Below are 20,623 nucleotides of genomic sequence, written 5' to 3' on the forward strand. Positions count from 1 at the left end.
CTCCACACAGAAATAATGTTTTGGACTGTATTTACCATCCATTTGTCCGAGAATGGTATAGCATGAAGAAAATGGAAGCAAGGCACCTCAAAAAGTTCTTGTTTAGGATCAGCTCTGAGGATATGGTTCCACTACAGACAAAAATTTGACATAAAATATAAAAATACAGATAAAAATCAGGACAGTAAAGGTTTAGACCTTTATTGTCCTGATGATACCTCCTTTCCACTGCAGAGCTGCACAAGCATCAGTGCTGCTGAATCAGCTGAAGATCAGGGATGCAGTTCCACAAGGTGGTCTGAGCAAAATTACCATTTTACCACTGCTAAAAACAGGACATCCCTCTTCTCTCCTGCCTGCTCCCTGTTCCACTCACATGCGCTCTCTTGCACTGGTTCTGGTGCATACTGATTTCAAACCAGGTCTCCTCAAATTATTAAAAGCAGCTCAAGACTAACTCAGAAAACAGAATATTTTGTGCTGGATAAGCAAGCTACACTGGCTTACTTGGTGATTATACCAAGCCAGTTTGGTATAAGAGGAATAATCAACCACATGGCTGGAAGGTAGAGAGAAGGAGACCAGAGAAAAGCAAGAGCTCAGCATTTGAGTAGCAGAGGGTTGCCATCTTCACACAGCTGTCACGTGAAGCCACAGCACGTTCTTTATAAGAGATCTCCCTGATCAAGCCGGCTGCATGGTCAGAGTGTTAGCGTACATTCAAAGGAGAAGGCAGGCATGCACAGCCCAGACATACTGTCACATTCAGACAGTGAAACCTTGTTCTAAACCAGCCACTGAAAGAGGCAGTCCCATCATTCCTCTTCATTCACATCCACCCATAGATGCCCTGACCCCATCCTCACATTGGGTTAACAAGATTCAGGAAATGACTCAGAGTAAAGCTTTTCTTCTTTTCTCCTTGTTTAGGTTTAGTGCCTTTCAGTTCCCTATCTGAAAACCAAGGCAGGAATGAACAACCAGGCAGAAATGCCTACCTTTGGCAGGATCAATTTGAACTGCTTGCTGAAATACGGTAAAAGCACACCAAAAATATCACACACTTGCTTAGTTAATTTTAAAGTTAAGGGCTCATCCACATTGTGACATTAGAAAATAAGGACAGGTGCAACTTCATGATATAACATAGGCTCACTTTATTTCACTCCAAAGTAATAATTTCTAATGGTTATACCCTGCTCCAGACATAGCTAAGAGATATAAAGTACGGCCATTGTCATCCATATTGTCATTATCTTCCTAAGTTTTGTGCTTTACTGAATCTGAAGGCAAGATTACCTCTGCCTTGACCGAGCCTTTTGTTATTGAGCATAACTTTTATTGGCCAGTTACATACAAAATGGGCCAGGCCATGTAATGACGAGCTTTACTAGGTGCAACAAACAAAGCAGGAAGTGTACTACTCCACACATTACTCACTACCATCACTAGACAGGAACACCAGGTCTTTTTGGATGACAAAACCTAGCACAAGTCCACATCTCATCACCATGTTATTCAAGCCCTGTAGTTGGATTGGACATCATTAAAAAAAAAAAAATCCCCACAAGGGACTCTCCTAAGTCAGTTACAACTTAATTTGTCCACATTCACTACACACAAATCCACACAGGTACTCAATGTAAGGAAAAAAAAACAATTCTTCACCATGAGAACGATTAAATATTGGATGAGATTGCCCAGAGACATGACGGAATCTACCTCACAGGAAACATTCAAGACTAGGCTTGACCATGTCCTGCATAACCTAATCTAAGGCCCTACTTGCAACAGAAGCCTGGACCAGATGATGTCCAGAAGCCCCTTTTGACCTAAACTTCTCTACAATTTGATATTTCTACATATAGCTTTCTCTCTCTTTTCCAATATCCTTTCGAAGTCCATATAACCTGTTATGCTTCAATCATTCTCTATTGTAAGATGCATAAAATGCCAGCAGTAGAGTTAGAGATATATTAACTACTTCTACAACAGTTTTCTTTGTCAGTACAACTTCTCACACCTACCCAAAGGTAGAAATCTCAGTTTCATTTCTTAAGACCTATTTGTGAACACTACAAAATATTCTACGCAAAAGCATTTATTTTTCCGTATGCTTTCATTCCACAGACTGTTTGCATACAGAGTCCAAAATTTCTGAAAAAAAGTTTTAAAGAATTAAATGTTTATTATAGAGACATGTCAATGAATGGGCTGTACTCTTCGGAGAAGGAAATAAGATTCTTGCTGCAGCCTCATATACTCAACAATTCTCTGAACAAAGGTCTTAAAAATTCATAGCAGAACCCTCCAACATTTTGTGAAGAGAGCTCTTATACAATTATCCTAAATGAAAGCACCCCAATAAAATGTAAACTGAATTTTACAAGAGAAAATAAAGCATTTACTAAAGAGATGTCAAAATGATCCACCAAGCACAGTACACAGATTTTGGCAAAGAAACGGAAGTTAATCGTTAGTTAACATCATTGTCACTCAATTCCTTCCATAAGATTTTTTTTTAAACCTGAAATAAATCTGTGTAAATTCATTACTGTATTAGCTGCCTGTTATATTCTTCATCAAGTTTCATCAATAAAACAAGTGTTTTCTTACCACGTCTTCTTTTCCTGAAGTAAAACTCTTGGTGATTCGTATTTATCATTGCCTTGGAGACTGCCAATAGTTTAACTTTTTCAAGAAATCAGCTAAGGCGTGTACTACAATATTTCCTAATTAGGAAGGATAACTTGCAGTTTCTAAGCAATGAAATCTGTATGGACCAGAGGTGCTCAGTAGTTTACCTGAAGTATAGCATATAGCGTCCATAATTTTACAAATACATAGATGTAAGTGTTGTACATGTACAAAATAAAAACATTAATTCTCTTTAGTTTATGCTGACACCAGATTCTGTGGTTATTCTTTTTAAGCAGCCATGATGCCCATTAGTAGGTCAAACAGTTAAAGTTAATTGGCAACAACTCTGCATTAAGACAACTCAATAGCATAAATGATGTAACTTACCAAGTTATGTGACTGGGGAAAAGCATATTTTGTGAGGACTTCAAATATATCTCTTCTACTATGCCCTTCTTGTTTTAATGCAAACCGTAAATTTCTCATATCCTAAAACAAAAGCATTATCTTTTAAGTGAACCAAAGCAGTAAGATACTTTTATCTGACATACAAATGCTATATTATACACTAAACATGATTTAGAATCTGCTTGCAATGTGCCTCAAACCATTGTGAATGTTCAGTTTTATTTCTTATCCCATAAAATAGAATAGAGCATAAGAATTCTCCAAATAAAGTAGTACCACATTCTGTGTGGTGCAAACGCTGCTTTGGCATAAAGCCATCAGAAATGACTCTATCTGATGCACTAAAAAGTCTCACGGGCTATTGAATGTTTGCAGGATGGGAGTTACTCTATGTTTTCAAAATGAAAATTTGCTAATAATCTGTCTAGACTACATTGTCCCTAGCTATTTTCTCATCACTAACGTCAAAAATAAGCAATCTGCGCATTAACTACTAAGAATCAAGTGTGTATACATACTCCATTAATGAGTCAAATAAAGGTTCCTGAATCATCCACTGTGAACGCCCCCATGACCGTATTTTTTCATGGCAACGTAATTTTTTTTGTGAGACTAAGGAAATAGAGATAGCTGTTACATAACCTTTTCACTGCCCTTACAGCTTACAAAACCCCCATTTGAGGTGTTCTTTGAAGATTTTAGGATTATAAAAAAATTACTTTTAGAACAAATGAAATAATGAAGCAATGCAGGAATAATGCCCTAAAACAAGACTACTGTGCAAAACCCCTTGTCGATTAGTGATTCGGAAAGGAAGACCAATCCCTCTCCTCACATGCAGAGAGGACAGTTAAATAGCCCTTTATACAAAAGGTATTTCCCTGTCCAGTTCCGAAAAGCTCTTTTTAAATTCAGCCGTGAGGAACGTGTGTTTTTTCATTCCTATAAATAGGTAAGCAGTGAGAAAAGGAACCTCCAGATTTCACTTCCTATTGAATTACTGGAAAGTCTTACTTTACAGGTTATATCTAATCCATAAGAGTTCTCTCCTCTGCTTGAGGCTCCTCCCATTTTTTCAATCCTTGAAATTACGCCCAATGGAACATTCAATACCACAACTGGATCCTGCAAGGAAAGTTTGAGTAAGGACAAGATTAATCTGAAAAGAAGACTCATGCAAAATGTTCTTATGCATTCTAGAATAGAAAGCAGACGAGAAATACATGCAGGAAGCAAAAGTGTGTTTCTGTGTTTAAGTCCCCCCTCCCAACATGTTTCGAAGTCTGTACAGTCACTCTACAGCCTTGACCATCATCCAATTTAACATGCAACAGAAATACTTCATGCCTAATACAGTATGCAGGGAAAAAAGGTGGCAACACCCTAAAAGATGCCTTCTGCTACATACTTCTGATTGCCTCTGCTTGCTAAGACCGCTTTATTGATACACAGAATGAAGGAGAACGAAATAAAAAAGAGATTACTAGTAGACTTAGCTGCAACCAGAATGACCTCAGTTCAATAATCCTAAAACCTTATTTAAAAAAAATTATGAAAAAGATAACAAGCACATTTTATTCTCTTTCATGTTGCTGTTTATTGAACACACTACTACTCCCCCCCTGCCCTGCACATGATGAAAGTATTTCTTTTCCAACAGCAAGGACAATCAAAATCTTGGTTTACTGATAGCTATTTTAAGAACTATTGCACATCATTAGTTGCTGCCCTTGATCTATCACAGAATAAGTGTAAAGGGAACAGCTACCAAAAAAGTTCCAACGGACAAAAGATAAAGGAAAGGTATCAGTTCAGTGTAAGTAATTAAACTGTAATCATACCAGGCAAAAATCACTTTTACAACACATTTAACTTTAAAGAACTTCCATTTTTATACGGATTTCTCAGTGGCACAAAGGCAATTACTATTTAGTCATTACACAATTAAGATATGGTTATTACAAACATTACAGACCATTTCAAGTAAAAAGCCTCCCATGCAATTCCACAAGCACACGTGTGCCAAAACTAAAACAAATGAACTGTCCACAAAATAAATCAAAGGCAGTGGGGGTGAAGGGAAGGGGGTTTAAAACCAACTCATCCCACGGAAGTAATTGTGGCATATTACTCACATTTTCCACACTTCTTAAGTACAGCCTGTAGTTCGTGATGTACACTCTTCCTTTAACGGGGCCATTAAACGGACACATATAAATAACATCCTTGTCTGTAAGAAATGCAGCATTTCTTAAAGATTGTGAAAAGAAAAAATCAGAGCTAAGGACAGGATCAGTTAAGTAGCAGTAAAATAAAGACAGCTGCACTCATAAGAGCCACTGAGAGATGAATGAATTTAGAAGTAATAAATCTGAATTTTGTCCACTTGAATTATTAAGAAAATGTGAAAGTTTCATGTACTAAACTTGCCCAAATTAAATCAGCAGATTTCAGTAGTCTTCCCTAGTTACATTTGTGTTCTCTTTCTCTGCACTACATGGGAGAGGGCAGGACATAGAACAGCGAGTAGATTTAAGTCCTCTCTGTGATTACTGAACCAGTCTGTTCACTACCCCAGAACAAATACATTCTTCTGTTGATACTATCACATCTTTCAGTGCTCTGTAACCAATTCTGTATTGAAATGAGTAGTTCAAAATGTAAAGCGTTTAGGGAACTCACCATCCTGAAGGGAAACTTTACATTTCAATTTGAGGCAATCAAATACAGCAGGGCCATCAGCAGTGTTTCAGCAAGGACAATAACAAAATGAGTACTAACACATACTACTCAAAAACCAAAGATTTAACTGAAGCAATGCCGTCAAAGACTTAAGTGAAGCACTACAAACCACCTATCTCTCCCTGTCCACTCATTTCTTTGGCCCAATCTATTTATCTGCCTTCCACAACAAGCACCCTCCTTCCCACGTGCTGCCCCAAAACATAGACAGTTTTCATAAGGATCATATCAAACGTTCATCTTGGTTCCACACCCTCTCCCTCATGCCTTCCCCACGACTTTCCTCATTAAAAACATAACTACTTCCTCTGAATCACCACTTTGGTTTTACCTCAGCCAATCTTGCTTACAAACCCACCTAACAAATCCTCGGGCTGGGGGGAAGGAGAGGCTTCACAAATAAAAGACAGACCACTTTCAGTTGCATTCTGATACCTCAACATAAACTTCCACGAGTGGAAGGCTCCATTCCAGGAAGAGCCTCCATCAAGTAAGAAACCACTGTACACAATACATTAATCTTCCTTAGGCTACAACATTACTGTATGTAAAGGCTAACAAGTGCATAGTAGCTACATGCATGCCATGTTGTGTCAAGGAAGCGTAAGATTGTACTTAGGGTAGTCACAGTTTGGGCTAAGGTTCCACACTACCATACACAATATCAATACACAGTGGGTGGCATGTAGAATTCTCCTGACTTCGGAAAGCTTGGAGGGGCACTCATCACTAGACACGTGCTACTTAGTCTGTAGATACGATTATGACGCGTCTTGCCTTGCAATTTCTTTGTATGGGAGGATCTGCCATGTGTGGAAACCAAGATTTTGAAGACTTAAAAAGTTATTTGTGATAAGTAATAAAAAGTCCCTATCACTTAAAAAAATTCATGACATTTTTAGCATGACTTACCCCCGCCCCCAGCCCAAACCAGTCCAAATTATGAAACAATCCAGTAAGATACATGTATATGCCAGACTCCTAAACATACACTGCATTAGGCAGCTATATAGCTTCATACCTGTAACTCTAGTCTCTCCTGGCAGACGAGGTATTTCTTCATTTTGTTCCCAGTTAGTTCCATCTTTTAGAGTCTAAAGAAAGAGAAGTACAACAGCACATCGTATTTTATTTACAATTCTTTCAAGTTCCAGATTAAAAAAAAAAAAATCTTAAAGGTAATTTCTGCATGGGAAAAACAGGTTTTTCCACAGTAGAAACTGACAGACTAAACCAAAACAGGGAAACACTCCACTATCCTAAACTGCAACTATTAAACAATTAAAGGTTGAACAGATCTGAAACATAAGCATATTTTAGTCTTTCTCCTTCTAAAAGAATAGTTAACTATATTTGCATTAAATTGGAATTAAATTTCTATATTGTAAGTTCTCTGAAAGTTTTGTGCATTTAATTTTCCAAGTATGCTGGGTTTGGAAGAACAAATCAACTGAAATCACTTAAGCAACATGCTCACAACTATTACACACAATCTACTCTTTTGTGACTTTCCCGCATTCAGTAGTTTTTAAGAATGATTAATAGAAAATAATCTTTGTTTTTGAAGAAATGCTTAAAAAGCTAAATAAAGCCTTAGTTTCTGTTTTCTTGCACACAGGTTACATTTTCTTCAGCCACGCAGCATCAAAAAGCAGAGGGGAATACCATTTAGATTGCTTTAATATATTTCCCACTACAGATGAACACTTTAAAACTGAGCCAGCCAAATATAACTAGGTATAACTTATCAACTGCAGTACAGAATCTTTCTACAGCATCAAAGTGCCAAAAATTTTCAAGAATGCCACAGAATATTCCGATGTAGAAAGCAAGGATAAGAGTAAGTATATTAGAATTGATTTTAAGGAGGCTCTAATAACTTGTGATACAGAGAATATTTCACCCATCCAGTCTGAAAGATATTTAAATCAACTCAGTTAACTGCATTAGAAATTTAGCAATAAAAATAAGTATATACATTCAAGAAAAAAAGTCATTCAAATACTAATTTTTCTACCCAAATATGGACGATAATGATCTCTGGGACCTCTGACGTAAAAAATATGTAAAAAGTTACACTCACCCTTTTACTTGAGGAACTCTCCAAGGAGTTTGAATTGTATTTAGGTGTTGATGATGAGGCCATACCGGGTATCTGATGAAAAAGCACAAATTGGAGACTTAAACTTCCTCCTGGACTACAGACTATTTACAGGAGAGATTTTAGACTTTGGAGGTCCACAGGTAGACATCAAGAGCTTCCAAGAATGTTTTGCAAGTTACTATTAATTTATAAAATTACACAATGCCTTGTAATTGAAGGTCACTATTTAAAAGCATCCAAATCAAACAAGAAATTCATTACTAGCTCCAAGATTGGTTCTTATTATAAGGAATATTCTGACTCAAGCTATATTTTGGAATTCAGTTGTTTAAATACTATTATTAGTTCAGTCAACAGTCATTAGAGTGCTTGTTTTAAGCAACAGGTACACATACTATGAAATGCAACCTCCTTGGAGCATTTGTATTAAGACTTCATTTAGGAAAACAGGAACAAACTATAAAATTATTGCACAGCTCCTGAAATCACAAGCATGTCAATACATCCAAGTGTTTGAATTAAAAGAAAAAAAAAAAAGTGAGAAGGAAAAAGCAGGAGTTCCACAGAACTTCTACATTTAAAAACAATCCCCCATTTCCTAAACTGAAACTTCAGTTAGCACACCAGAAGGGGGAGTGTCCAGCCTTCTGGCCTGAATAGCCTTGATATGTTTAAAGGAAAACGATTTTTTTTTTTTTAAATGGTATTGATTAAAGACAGAATCACATGATACAGGATTCATCTTCTTAATCGCTTCCTGACATTGCACAAGGGATCTCTTGAACAAACACTGGGAAAACGCTCACACTTGAAGTTACTCCAAACAGTAACTTCGTACCAAATTACACTTCCCTTTCACTAGTCACACGCCCTTCATCAAGACCATCTGACATCGTACAGCAACCTTGAAGAGTTTTGGGGGGGGGGGGGGGGGGGGGGCGGGGGGGAGGTGATTACAGACCACACAATCTTTGCTTCTATTCCATAAATGAAACATTGCAGCCTTAAACAAGCACTTTCTCTTCCCTCTCAACACTGAAAAAAAGTTTGCACAGATTTCTCTGCACCATGACAAATCAGCCCGTGCTCCTTCGTAACAGCGGGCTCACAGTGACACTGCAACAGTCCTACACAAGCGACAGTGACAGATTAAACTGCAAGATCCAAAATGCTTTAAGTTACTATAACAATACAGGAAGGTGTCTGTGCAGGAAGAAAGTGGAAAGCCATGACCTGAAGTTCTACAGGTTTCTTACTTCCTTACAGTGCCTAAATCTTCCATATGTCATAAAGAAAACATAGGAAACCTGACATTGTGTTTAAAACTAATATTCAGTGATACACCTTATCAGTATAAAAATCACACCCCTCCACCAAAAAAAAAAAAAAAAAGAAAAAAGAAAGGAACCCACATTAAGTTGAAAAATTGAAAGCTGAATGCCACAGAGCCTGTGCGACCCTGTCACACAGAGGTATTACTTCCTTCCTGGGTCTACAGCAGTCTCAGCATTCTCCCAACACTGAAACAGAGGGGTCCTGAACTAATTTTAGTGCAACGCCAACAATTTAAATGAAAAGCTATTAGCAATCAACATTAAATCATTGTTCTTTCAAACTACCCTCCACAGAAAAACTATTGCAACACTGGAGGCTAATGTTTTGACTATAATTTTGACTAGAAGATTAAGAGAAGATATTTTCACAGTTTTTCCTTTCTTGCAATAGCTTGCATACTATAAAACTTAAGGTAGATTTAACTTTTTCTGTATTGCTATGTTAACTTGTGAACATCCAATATTTGTTCAGATGACTTTCCTTAATTTATAGAAGCTTAAGTTTTCTAATAACCAGATATTTATAAAGGTAAAAGGTATATTTATTCAGAAGCTTGTTTTAAAATGTTTTCCACATGAAGTGGTTTTTGTGCATATTTTAAGTGAGAAATACCAGGCGAAGCAAAAAGACAACGGCACAGCAGCCCCAGTTTTTCTATGTCAGCATAGAAAGTGGTTTTAACTGGAGCTCACATAAATTTAAATTAAGGCTGCACCGACCATGAGAGACAAGTGAGCATAAACAAGCCCTAGAAAAGTGACTTTTAAAAGATGTGGCAACCCTGAATAGATGTGCACTGCAAAAAGGAAATTTTGACTGCAGCAGGTACAGGCACACCCAAGCTAGCTGTTGGTCTTGCAACCGCAGCTAGTCCACCAGCAAAGCCACAGAAAGACAAGCTTCAGCAGAGGTCGCGTGAGCCCACCCAGGATCCTGGACACTCACCTCGGTGCCACCCACTGCCTAAGCTCATACGAACACAAGCTCATTTGGACATTGCTTATGCCTTTCAGTACTACCACCAATCGTAGCATACTTCTGCTGCTCACACAGGGAACAGTATGAAGTGTTTTAAAAGCCTTCTGTTTCCTCCTTTGCTTTCTATATTATTTCCTCCCTTACTGCACATTCACTAAGTTTTGGCTGAACTGTAGGATTACATGAGGTGAGTTACGATTCCGAAATAATCATCTGAGTCCAGAACACTGACTATAACTTTTCCAAACCTCAGTGTAAATAAAAAGGAATAAGCAGAGATCCTTTCAGATTCTCAGAAAAATTTCTCTTTGTAGAACCTGACAATACAGCGGGACAGAGCTTGCCTCCCCTCCACTCTGCCACCGCACTAGGCCACTGCAAACAAACAAGATGTCCCTGCAGCTCTTGCAGTAGACCTTTATGTGCGTGTTTCTGTGCATGTAAGTTTACTTCATGTAAAATTCCCTCAACCCTCCATGAGACTGATTTCTTTAAACATACTTTACAGTGAGAATGAATTCACTCACTGACTTCAATTTCTACAGAATATTTCATTATAGAATTACAACCAACTACTCTGTTCGTTTCCAACACCTTAACGATGCAAATTAGGCTTATTCAGAGCTAATCAAGTTGAATAAATATGTATTGAAGGCAAGGTGTTATCTGTCAGATATTTTTAAATCCATCAAATATTTTCACCAAAATTACTGCAAGTTATTTCATCAGTATATAAGCGGAAGAATTCTTTTAACGCTACCCAAATTTTGCTTTGAAATCCAATCACACTTTAAAAACCCGAATACTAATAAGCACATTTCTAACACCCACATTTCCCTGATTTCTGTAAGTAAACTATGGTCAAGTAATTAAACTTTACATTATAGAACACCCATTTAGAACAGTGTCCGCGTTCGGAGCCCGGTACAAGACAGGCATTGATAAACTGCAGCGAGTTCAGCAGAGGGTCACCAAAAGGACCAGGACCTGGAGCGCCTGCCCTGTAATGAGAGGCTGAGGGAGCTGGGAATCATTCAGCCTGAAGAAGAGCCAACTCCAGTGGGACCTCACAGCTGCCCACCAGTACCTTTGAGGTAGTACCTCTGAGAAGACAGAGCCAGGGTCCTCAAAGTGGTGAGTGATGAGAGGACAAGACACAACAGAAACCGAAACAAACCAGATTCCAGCTTGATTTAAGGAAAAAACCACACCCTACTTTTGCACTGTAAGGGCAGTCAGGCAGTGCAAACAGGGCCCAGGGAGGTTGCAGTCTCCATCCTCAGAGGTCTTTAAGACCCAACTGAATAAAGCTTTGAGCAACTGGGTCTGATCCTACTTTGAGCAACGGGCTGAACTAGAGACCTCCTGAAGTCCCTTCCAACCTGAATTACTCTATGCTGCTGTGACCCTCAGGCAACAGACAAGACTAAGTTCTCATTTAAAAGTACCCACTGAATGAGGACACACCCTTAAAGTGGACACCTCTATATCAACAGAGCAAACAAGTTTTCAAAAACATTTAAAATGAACATGAAATATTCATGTTCATTTTATAATATTATTTTATAATATTATTTCTTTTTCTGTCAAATTGTAGAAGCAGCTTCTGGCAACCTCCCAAAGTAATATTACCATGAACAATTCAAAAACATACTCCATCATAGTCTTAAAATAGCTACAACTTTCTCATAATCATGGAGCAGCAGTAGTCCTTCCACACAGGGAAAAATCTTGCAAGTAGTTTTCCACTGCAAACACATTTTATTCCCCAGTATCACCCAGATGTACTTCTATGCTTGCACAAAAATTGAAAACCATACAAACCACACGCTTGCCAGCAGCTGAACAGAAGTACAATTACTCTGCAAATTTAAAACAAATAAGACAACTTTGTTTATGATATTCTGCAGTTACAAACAGTTGAACATTCTTCCCTGACTCTAGAATAGCAAGGAGACAAAGCAATTTTACTGGATTTAACTTGAACTAATAAACAAAGCTTTGTTAAAGTTACTAGAACTTAATATAGTAACACTACCAAGAAACATAGGCTCCAATGATCTTACAGTAACAATTAAACTACTTGGGATCTGTATTTTCATTAAAGATTATATTTATACTTGTGCTTCCTAGGATTCATGGGAATGGAGGCACAATGACATTTGAAAGGGTAGGCGCTGAAGGCCAGATTTTAAGAAGTCAATTCAAGGATCCTATCTGTTCCTTATTAATAAATGCCGACAGACACAAGCATATGCCCACACAAAGAATCTAAATAAACTTTAAAACATGTAAATAAGCTTTTGAGGGTTAAGAAACCTGAAATGACCAGCTACTCTTTCCTTAAGGTTCTTCACTGCCAACAGGTTAGAGGATGTGTACAGTGCAGCTTGGAAAGACAACCAAGACTCTTACAAGCCATGTTTAGATTGACAACAGCCTGGTGAAACTAGTTCTCTTTGTTTATGATCCAGGAACAAATTAAAGCTCATTTGACATTTTGCTGGTCCTTTTAAAGGCTTCATCTTCACACCAGAATCACACCAAATAATTTTTAATTATTGTATAACTGAGCTGTGCTTTTGTCAACCTAAAATCTTTACATGTAAAAGAACTAGTTTATGCCCAAACACAACATAATCTGCATCTGCCAAAGGATTGCTACCACAAACATCTGAGATCAAGTAAACTGCATCAAGTAAATTGTGAGCACCACTTTCCAGATATTTAATATTTTTGACCCTCCATCACTGGATTAAAACTTTGGAAAAAACGCTTTCAAATTTGTACCTATATCAATCATTTGGAGCAACAACAATTTTGACAACACTTAACATAAAATGAAGTTTTTAACTTTGTATAGTCTATAACGTTCAACATGTTAATCTGGAAAGATTGAGGAAATTAAACTGCTAATTACCATACACAGAAGACATTTACAGAACATACTGAGTAAGAGGTAAACATGATGAAAAAACATTAGTGACACATATTATTATAGTTGAAACAGTGTATGTATATATAAAAATATATATAAGGGCAACTGGATAAGCATGAGAATTATTTGCTTTTACCAGAATCAGATTTATCAATATGGTAAAAATGAACAACAAAAAGTCCGACTGAACATTTTCTAGAAGCATTCCGATTTCTGTCACACATCAATAACCACACACAGGGTAATGCCAAGGTTCTCATAATCCCGCTCCAGGTAATGATTTGTGCAAGAACGAAAAAAGTTTGTGCACCTCCAAGGCCTCTCCTAAAAATACAGTTACAAAATTTATTAAGCCCCTTCATTTGCTGTCATAGTAATTCAGAAAACAATTAGAGCACTTCTAAAAAGAGTTACTGTTACAATTGGACAATTATATGACACTTGAAAGCGATCAGTGCACTGGGTTAATCATTTAAGATCTGGAAGGCATCTGCCAGGTTAAAAATGAGGTTATCTTCATAGTTAGACCTGACATAAAATAAGAAATTATTTCAAAGAGAAGAAAAATAGTACTATATTAGTAAACAATTTTTCCACTGTGTTTGAGAGGTAAGTGTAAGTTAGTGCAGACATGTAGAAAAAGCTGCTTGCACCCTCATTTAAACAGAAGATGCAAAAAATGAAAAAGCAGGTTCGTAATGACAAGGAATGCTGGTGTTACACAAAGATTGTAGAGTTTTATTTGGTACAGTAACAACCTGCAGAGCCAGTATGAATATACTGCCTTGTGTTTCCCATAATAAAATGAAAAGCATAAAATACAAAGTCCTAAAAACAAAACCACATCTGTCAGCACCACAACTGCACAGAAGAGATAACACATAATACATAGGTTCTCAGAAATAACATATAAAATAGAGCAGAACTCTAGGAATTTCTAAGACAGTAGCAAAATTAAGCTAAGACAACCATGAAGAGAGAAGGGAAAAAAAAGTATTTCACTCTAAGTATCAAGCAGAAAGGAACATAAATCCTTTAAAAAATATACATATATATGGAAAAGCAACAGTCCTGAAGGGTCAAGCCAACAACAGCATCTAAGTTATCATATCAGAGGGTCACCGAAATAAGCATCAGCAACTTTAACACCAGTAAATGAGCATTTAATCTAACGAAGTTAAGAGTAGTCATTCATCTCATTAAAGGTTAATAAAATTTTTGAATTAGATATAAAGATATACAGGGATACAAAACAAGTCACAAAAAAGATCTACAGCAATGAAGGCAGTTTTCCAGACATCAGCTGTCCCTAACCAAACAGCAAACCAATCAACCAAAAAGAAACACGGTGAGACCAAAGTGCCACAACCAACTAATCAAGCCCACAGAAATAAATACATATCTCTTTCACACTCATTTAACCAGTTATATTTTAACACAAAGGAACTATACTCAATAACAGAAACTAAAATAAGGTAGCAGAAGTCTCCAAAGTTTAACAAAGCTACAAAAAATAAGTAGCATAAGGCAGAGCATTCCAGTTTCAAACAGATAAAGTTTAAAAAAAAAAAAACACCAAAAACCCACAGAAAATCCACACCACAGAAATACTTGCTTATACTTATTTCCAAAGGAAATAAAAAAAAAAAAAAACACAACTTCCTGCAACAGTGAAAGATACCAATGCAGGGGTTTTTTAGAAGCAAAACTATTTTTTTAAAAATAATCATAGAATCACAGAATGAACAAAATTATCCTGGGATGGAATTTTAAAATATACGTACATATTTAAGCTTTCTCCTATTTTTTATCCCACTACAATCTGCCGTATAGCTGTGGTTTTTACTTCAATTTTAACAGTGCTCATTTCGTTTTCCCACCTATGCGAATGCACTGCTAACACTTCACCTCGCCTCTAGCATTTATAGAATCACAGAATCACAGAACAGTTTGAGTTGGAAGGGACCTCTAAAGGTCATCTAGTCCAGTCCCCTGCCGTGGGCAGGGACATCTCCTCCAACCAGATCAGGTTGCTCAGAGCCCCGTCCAACCTGACCTGGAATGTTTCCAGGGATGGGGCATCCACCACCTCTCTGGGCAACCTGGGCCAGTGCTTCACCACCCTCAGCGTAAAACATTTCTTCCTTAGATCTAGTCTAAATCTACCCCCTTTAGTTTAAAGCCATTCCCCCTTGTCCTGTCGCAGCAGGCCCTGCTAAAAAGTTTGCCGCCATCTTTTTTATAAGCCCTCTTTAAGTACTGACAGGCTGCAATAAGGTCTCCCTGAAGCCTTCTCCTCTCCAGGCTGAACAACCCCAACTCTCACACCCTCTCCACAGAAGAGGGGTGTTCCACCCCTGATCATTAATCGTAATGATGTCGCTCATGCTCTCTGACCTAATACATTTAGACTACTTAACTAAAAAACAGATTTTAACATTTAAAAGTCATACAGTACTGACATCAAAAACAAGCCTAGAGCAATGCCAATTCAGACATCATAGTTACATGTATTTACTTGTGGCCAGTAACAATTACCTGCCACTTGTTATGCAACTGATGGCAAACAGAAAGAAAGGAAAACTGACTTACCTGTGAGACGTAAGTATCATTTAAACAGGAAAAGGAAGGGGCTCTATTAAACCACTTGAGAGCACTTATGATTTCTTACCATCAGAGTTCAAGGGCAAATCATACCTATGATGTACACCAACAAACCACCTTTGCATATCAAGTCATAAGCTTCTACCTGCACTTATTCCAGAGTGGATCTTTGGAGTCAACATGGATTGCTAGATCACGGAATCTCCTGTTTCTTCTTTACCATCACAGTTACAGGGTGTAAAATCCTTCCAAGTGTAACCTCTTAGTAATGGAGTCTGCAGCCCTTACCTTTCCTCAGGTGGATCCTCATGACTTTACTGATCTGAGACTGGATTATGCCACTAGTGGGTCTTCTCTCTTAATGTCTAAATGATATTCCCCATTCGCATGTACTCACTAAATCTAAATTTTCCAGGGAAACCATATGAGCTTTCAAGTCTCTTTGAAAGCCTTCTCAATTCAAGCCATAACTAGAACACAAAAAGCATGCCAGCAGTACAAGCCTCGATGGGATACTGTGCATGTAGAATGCATACTAGTATTTGCTCTTCTGCACTGAAGTTTTTAAGTCAGTTAATCAAATTCGTCAGTAATGCATTACAAAAAAATTCCTGTATCCTACAAAAAAAGCATCATTTACAAGAAAACTTGCAGTCTGGATCTACCTGTTTGCTAAATGCCAATTCTCCACCAGGCTTCCTGTCTTTAACAAAAATGCACTCTAGAATCCCTCATGTTGCCAATTCTCTGCTAGACTGTGAATGGTAAGCTGTACAACTCAACACAGACTGCTGAATTTGTTAGCAAAGAATCAGAAACACTCCCTCTCCCAGAAAAAGCATTCTCTTATTCTCTAATGTGCCCTGTATTTGAAAGGGCAAGTCATTGTCCCCAAAGGACTCAATATGAACAAGTGCAAACAAACAAAAGTTCACAACAGCCAAGTGGCTGCTAATTCAGCAAACAAATTAGAAGTGTGCCGGTTGCCTGCCCACTCCTATTTTATAGCAGGTATACATTTATATAATACATATATTTATACCTACACTATAGCAGGTAGTTTTGAAGATATTAGAAGGAAGACCTTGCACTAACAAAAAATAATATCCTGACAATGAAGTTCTACAAATGGCAGCAAGTAGCAACAGCTTGGCAGAAAGTTTGGCAGATATTTTTTCAGTGCCACCAGATCCTATGCACTTCTGGGTATATGTTTCTTTAAAAAAAAAAATCTTGTAGCTTGTACATGGAAGCCAGGTATTGAATAAATAATAGCTGGAGGGAGTAAAAAAATCTTCAGTTCTGTCTGGACTGATATTTCTCCTGTCTCCATTTGAAGGTTTTCTTTTACTGTCTTAACTTCTCATGGAATTTGACTCCCACCCTATTTTCAAAGTAAATCACAATTTCCAACAAGACCTAACATAAAAGTTTGTAGTATTACTTTTTCTAATTATCAGCCCAATTGCTTCCTCCTTTCAAATTATATTGAAAATGTAGCTTAAGGTGATATCCCTGGCTTTTACCCTGGCAAGCTTTCTTGCAAGAGAATTACAAGCTCTCTCACAAAGAGACATGATACAGTAGGACACATGCTATCATGGACACTAAGTAACTTATCTGCTGATGGACTCTGATCTGTTAGTTAGGTATTTCTCATGCTTTGTATCACTGTAACAAGGACAAGCAGCACCTGCTTCAGTGGTAATAAATATAATTATTGCTAAGGCCTGTTTTCTAGCAACTGTCAGAGGTCTATTCCTTGTAATTTATGCTAACACTTATTTCTGTCCACTTGTACTCGCTTATTGCTTCTCCTGTATTTGTTCCACGTGTAATTTCTTTCTCTTGCCATGATTATCTTGTTTCCTGATTTTTTCTTAATATTTACTCTGGTAACTGAGTTCTAAAGTGGAAGTTCAATCACGTGAGTGGATCAAAGAAAGCAGTAGTTTTCCCTCTACGCATGTAGCCACGTACAGCCAGCAGCTGTTAAATCCAGCTAGATTAGGTGGCATGACAGAAGTGAGCGGGTTTTTTTAGGAACCATTTGTCACATTACCTCTAGAATCAGCATTACATCTGTAGGAAACCTAAGCCTGAAGGCTGATCTGTGGCTTTCTAAACCCACCCAGTCGATTTTCTCTACTCTGCATCCCCTGCAGGGAATGTATACCTCCCACATTGTCAAAACCTGATGCAGTTGACAGGAAAGCCTATGGGATAGCAAATCCAGCTTCAAAGTTTTCTATTAAGAAAGCCTTCAGTTGCTTTCTGCTCATTCTTCCTGAAAGATATCCCCTCAGGCCACTGTAGTTCTATTGCTAAAGATTTAACTGATGATTCCACAAGAGAAATGGAAATTGTATCTGTTATATAATGATATACTGTATAAAAAAAAAAAGACACTGTAACAGTTAAAATGACATCCCCTACTCAGGCTTTCCTCCAACCTTCCTTTGAGAACATGTACAACCGATGCATCAGACTCATCCTCTTTCATCTGCTGTGTTTAGTTCTGTCTTCCACTACATGAATTGCTTCTCTGAATACACATAGTACCACGGAGAAAGTACCATTCTGAGTTTGTCTCTGTTTAAAAAGAAGTAGACTAAGGACTATGATGCAGTCATCCACAAGCCGTTCTTTGCTTCAATCCCTAAGAAAGGGGAGATTGGGACTATCCTGCCCAAGTCATTCATGGGGCAGCACCACACTTTTGGGTGTGCTCTCTTTCAAGTAACAGGCAGGTACTTTGCCGGGCACAGAAAGTTTGATACTTCTGAATTCCACATCTGCCTATGTATGTTATGCATTAATGGGTCCAGCCACATCCACAGTCTCTGGCATACAGCCTTTCCATTCATTATATGCAACAACCCAGCAAAGAGGTTGCGCACCAGTTACTTAGATTTTGTTGAAAAACACACACCCCATCTTAACACAACAGTGTAACCCAGTCTACTTGAAAACACTTACTTTTGTTTTCTCTTGCTCAGAAGCCTCCAGATTCAATAAGTCATTTCAATTGTAGAAAGTACAGAGACGCCCACTTCAGCGTGAGATGAGAGGACAGCAGTGTGTTCATTCCTTCAACTTTCAAACAACATTTGACTTTTGTGCTGTAGCTGGCCCCTGACAGGAATGGAGCAGGTAGGAAGACATTGTTAGCACTGCCAGAATATTTCAATTGACATTACTTTTTAAAAAACTTCAGAAAGGAAGCAAAACCCCAGAATAGTTGCTACTGAAAACATTCTGGAGAAAGGAAACAAACAGTACTAGTTCTTTTTATGTTTTATCTTCTGTCAGGAGGTTTGGCATCCAGTAGTTGGAATTGAGAAGAACTTTCTCTTCTAAAACTTTAAGATACGGTTTTGAAGTGTTTCTAATGTGTAAATCTTACGCAGACTTTTAACCATGCTTATGTTCCCCATACATATTTGGGCATCTTTCTGCACACACTTAAGCATTTCCTCTCTCGTCCTTTCCCAAAGAATACTGCCATTTATTTGTTTCTTTTCCCAAATACATTCAGGAATTGCTTTCATATGAAAGCTGCTATGCAACTTGGCGAAGTCAGAAGGAATAGACCATGAAACAAAACTTAATTTTACCTGATTCGGGTTCTTAGAAAAATTAGTACGTTGTCTCCTTTAAAAGAACACACAATATTAAAGATTTACAGTTACTTCTCATTAAATTAGTCTTGCGTTCTAAATTAACTATTGTTAGTTAACACTGCAACTCTGCATATCAGGAATACATTAACACTAGAGTTTGCTCAACCTCAATGATGCTACAAGCCCGCCTCTTCGCCAAGCGCATCTTTTGGAAGTTTCCTTCTGACCATGCATAGAATGATAAACAGTACAAAAAGGGAAAATTCTGCATTTTATTGAAAATACCTCTACATCTCATCTCTTGTGACGTTTGCCACACAACGAAGCTACATACAGCCCCAGAAGTTCTGTGTGTTAAGGCTCATTGCGCTTACCAGCTTTGTTAATAACTGTACAGCCTAACTTTTTTTAACAACCTAAACCACAAATTTATATTAAAAAGAAAACTACAGCAGGAAAGAAGTTTTGGTTTTGCACAGTGTTAATCCTGTACCATGAGATATCTGCCCTTCAAATCTGGTTAATGATAAATAAATATATGGCTACTAGCAAGCAACAAGCAGAATACTGCCCCAAAACAGGTATTATGCGGTAGAGGCAAGGTACTTTTTAAACATATCTAGTTTTGATTAGTACTTGTCGTGACAAGACAATCTACAGGCCAACTGCAAAACACTTAACACCTACACAATTTTAAAACTGAATTTGCCTATGTTGCTTTCTACAGTACCAAGAAAAAAGGGGCTTTCTGTGAAAAGAAAAAAGCTAATACCCTTCTTATGCTCTTAATTACATGCACCTCTGAAAAAAAACCACAAAAAACAAACCAACCAAAAAACACCAATCACACAAAGTAGGAATTATGCTTTTTGACTGCCATAGCACAAAGACCAGCAAGCAGAAACAGTCTATCATCTTCAAAAGTCATTTCTTGTTTTAAATCAGCTAAAAACCTTTGCTCTGAAATGGAAGGTTTCAGCTTTTCAGCCGTGAACACTGAAAGAAGTCACATGCTTCAGAACAAAATTTAAGCCAGTGAGAAATGAATACTACAGCGGCTTAAAAGTCTGAAAGCGAATCAAGAGCACTCGGAATATTTTCATATCACAGGAGAGGATTTCTTTTTACAGGAAAGGTAAAAATTACAGTTCAAAGGTGTCTTTGCTAAGCCATGACGCTGGGCTATGCGCTTCAGCAACGTCTCGCTTCCAGATTGATTCAGCACATCAGGGCGTGAGTCAGGAGAAGCCG

At 37.8% G+C, this 20,623-nt stretch overlaps 1 protein-coding gene across 4 annotated transcripts in view; it reads right to left on the reverse strand.

The window, feature by feature from the left end:
* MTM1 (myotubularin 1) overlaps positions 1 to 19,399 on the reverse strand; it is a 44,378-nt gene extending 24,979 nt beyond the window's left edge. For 2 of the 4 annotated variants that reach the window (XM_009331095.1, XM_009331079.1), the window contains exons 1-7: positions 19,367 to 19,399; positions 18,729 to 18,884; positions 7,874 to 7,945; positions 6,812 to 6,884; positions 5,184 to 5,278; positions 4,063 to 4,173; positions 3,028 to 3,129 (exon numbers count right to left, since the gene is read on the reverse strand). In XM_009331095.1, the coding sequence (XP_009329370.1) occupies positions 3,028 to 3,129; positions 4,063 to 4,173; positions 5,184 to 5,278; positions 6,812 to 6,884; positions 7,874 to 7,936 (444 nt within the window). In that variant the 5' untranslated portion in view covers positions 7,937 to 7,945; positions 18,729 to 18,884; positions 19,367 to 19,399. Of the gene's footprint in view, positions 1 to 3,027; positions 3,130 to 4,062; positions 4,174 to 5,183; positions 5,299 to 6,811; positions 6,885 to 7,873; positions 7,946 to 9,306; positions 9,394 to 18,728; positions 18,885 to 19,366 lie in introns of those variants that run through there. The other 2 variants (XM_009331087.1, XM_009331103.1) reach the window with 2 other exon arrangements.
* Positions 19,400 to 20,623: the final 1,224 nt, after the last annotated feature.

This window comes from Pygoscelis adeliae, unplaced genomic scaffold (genome assembly GCF_000699105.1).
Source record: "Pygoscelis adeliae isolate BGI_AS28 unplaced genomic scaffold, ASM69910v1 Scaffold100, whole genome shotgun sequence".
Taxonomy (NCBI): Eukaryota; Metazoa; Chordata; class Aves; order Sphenisciformes; family Spheniscidae; genus Pygoscelis; species Pygoscelis adeliae.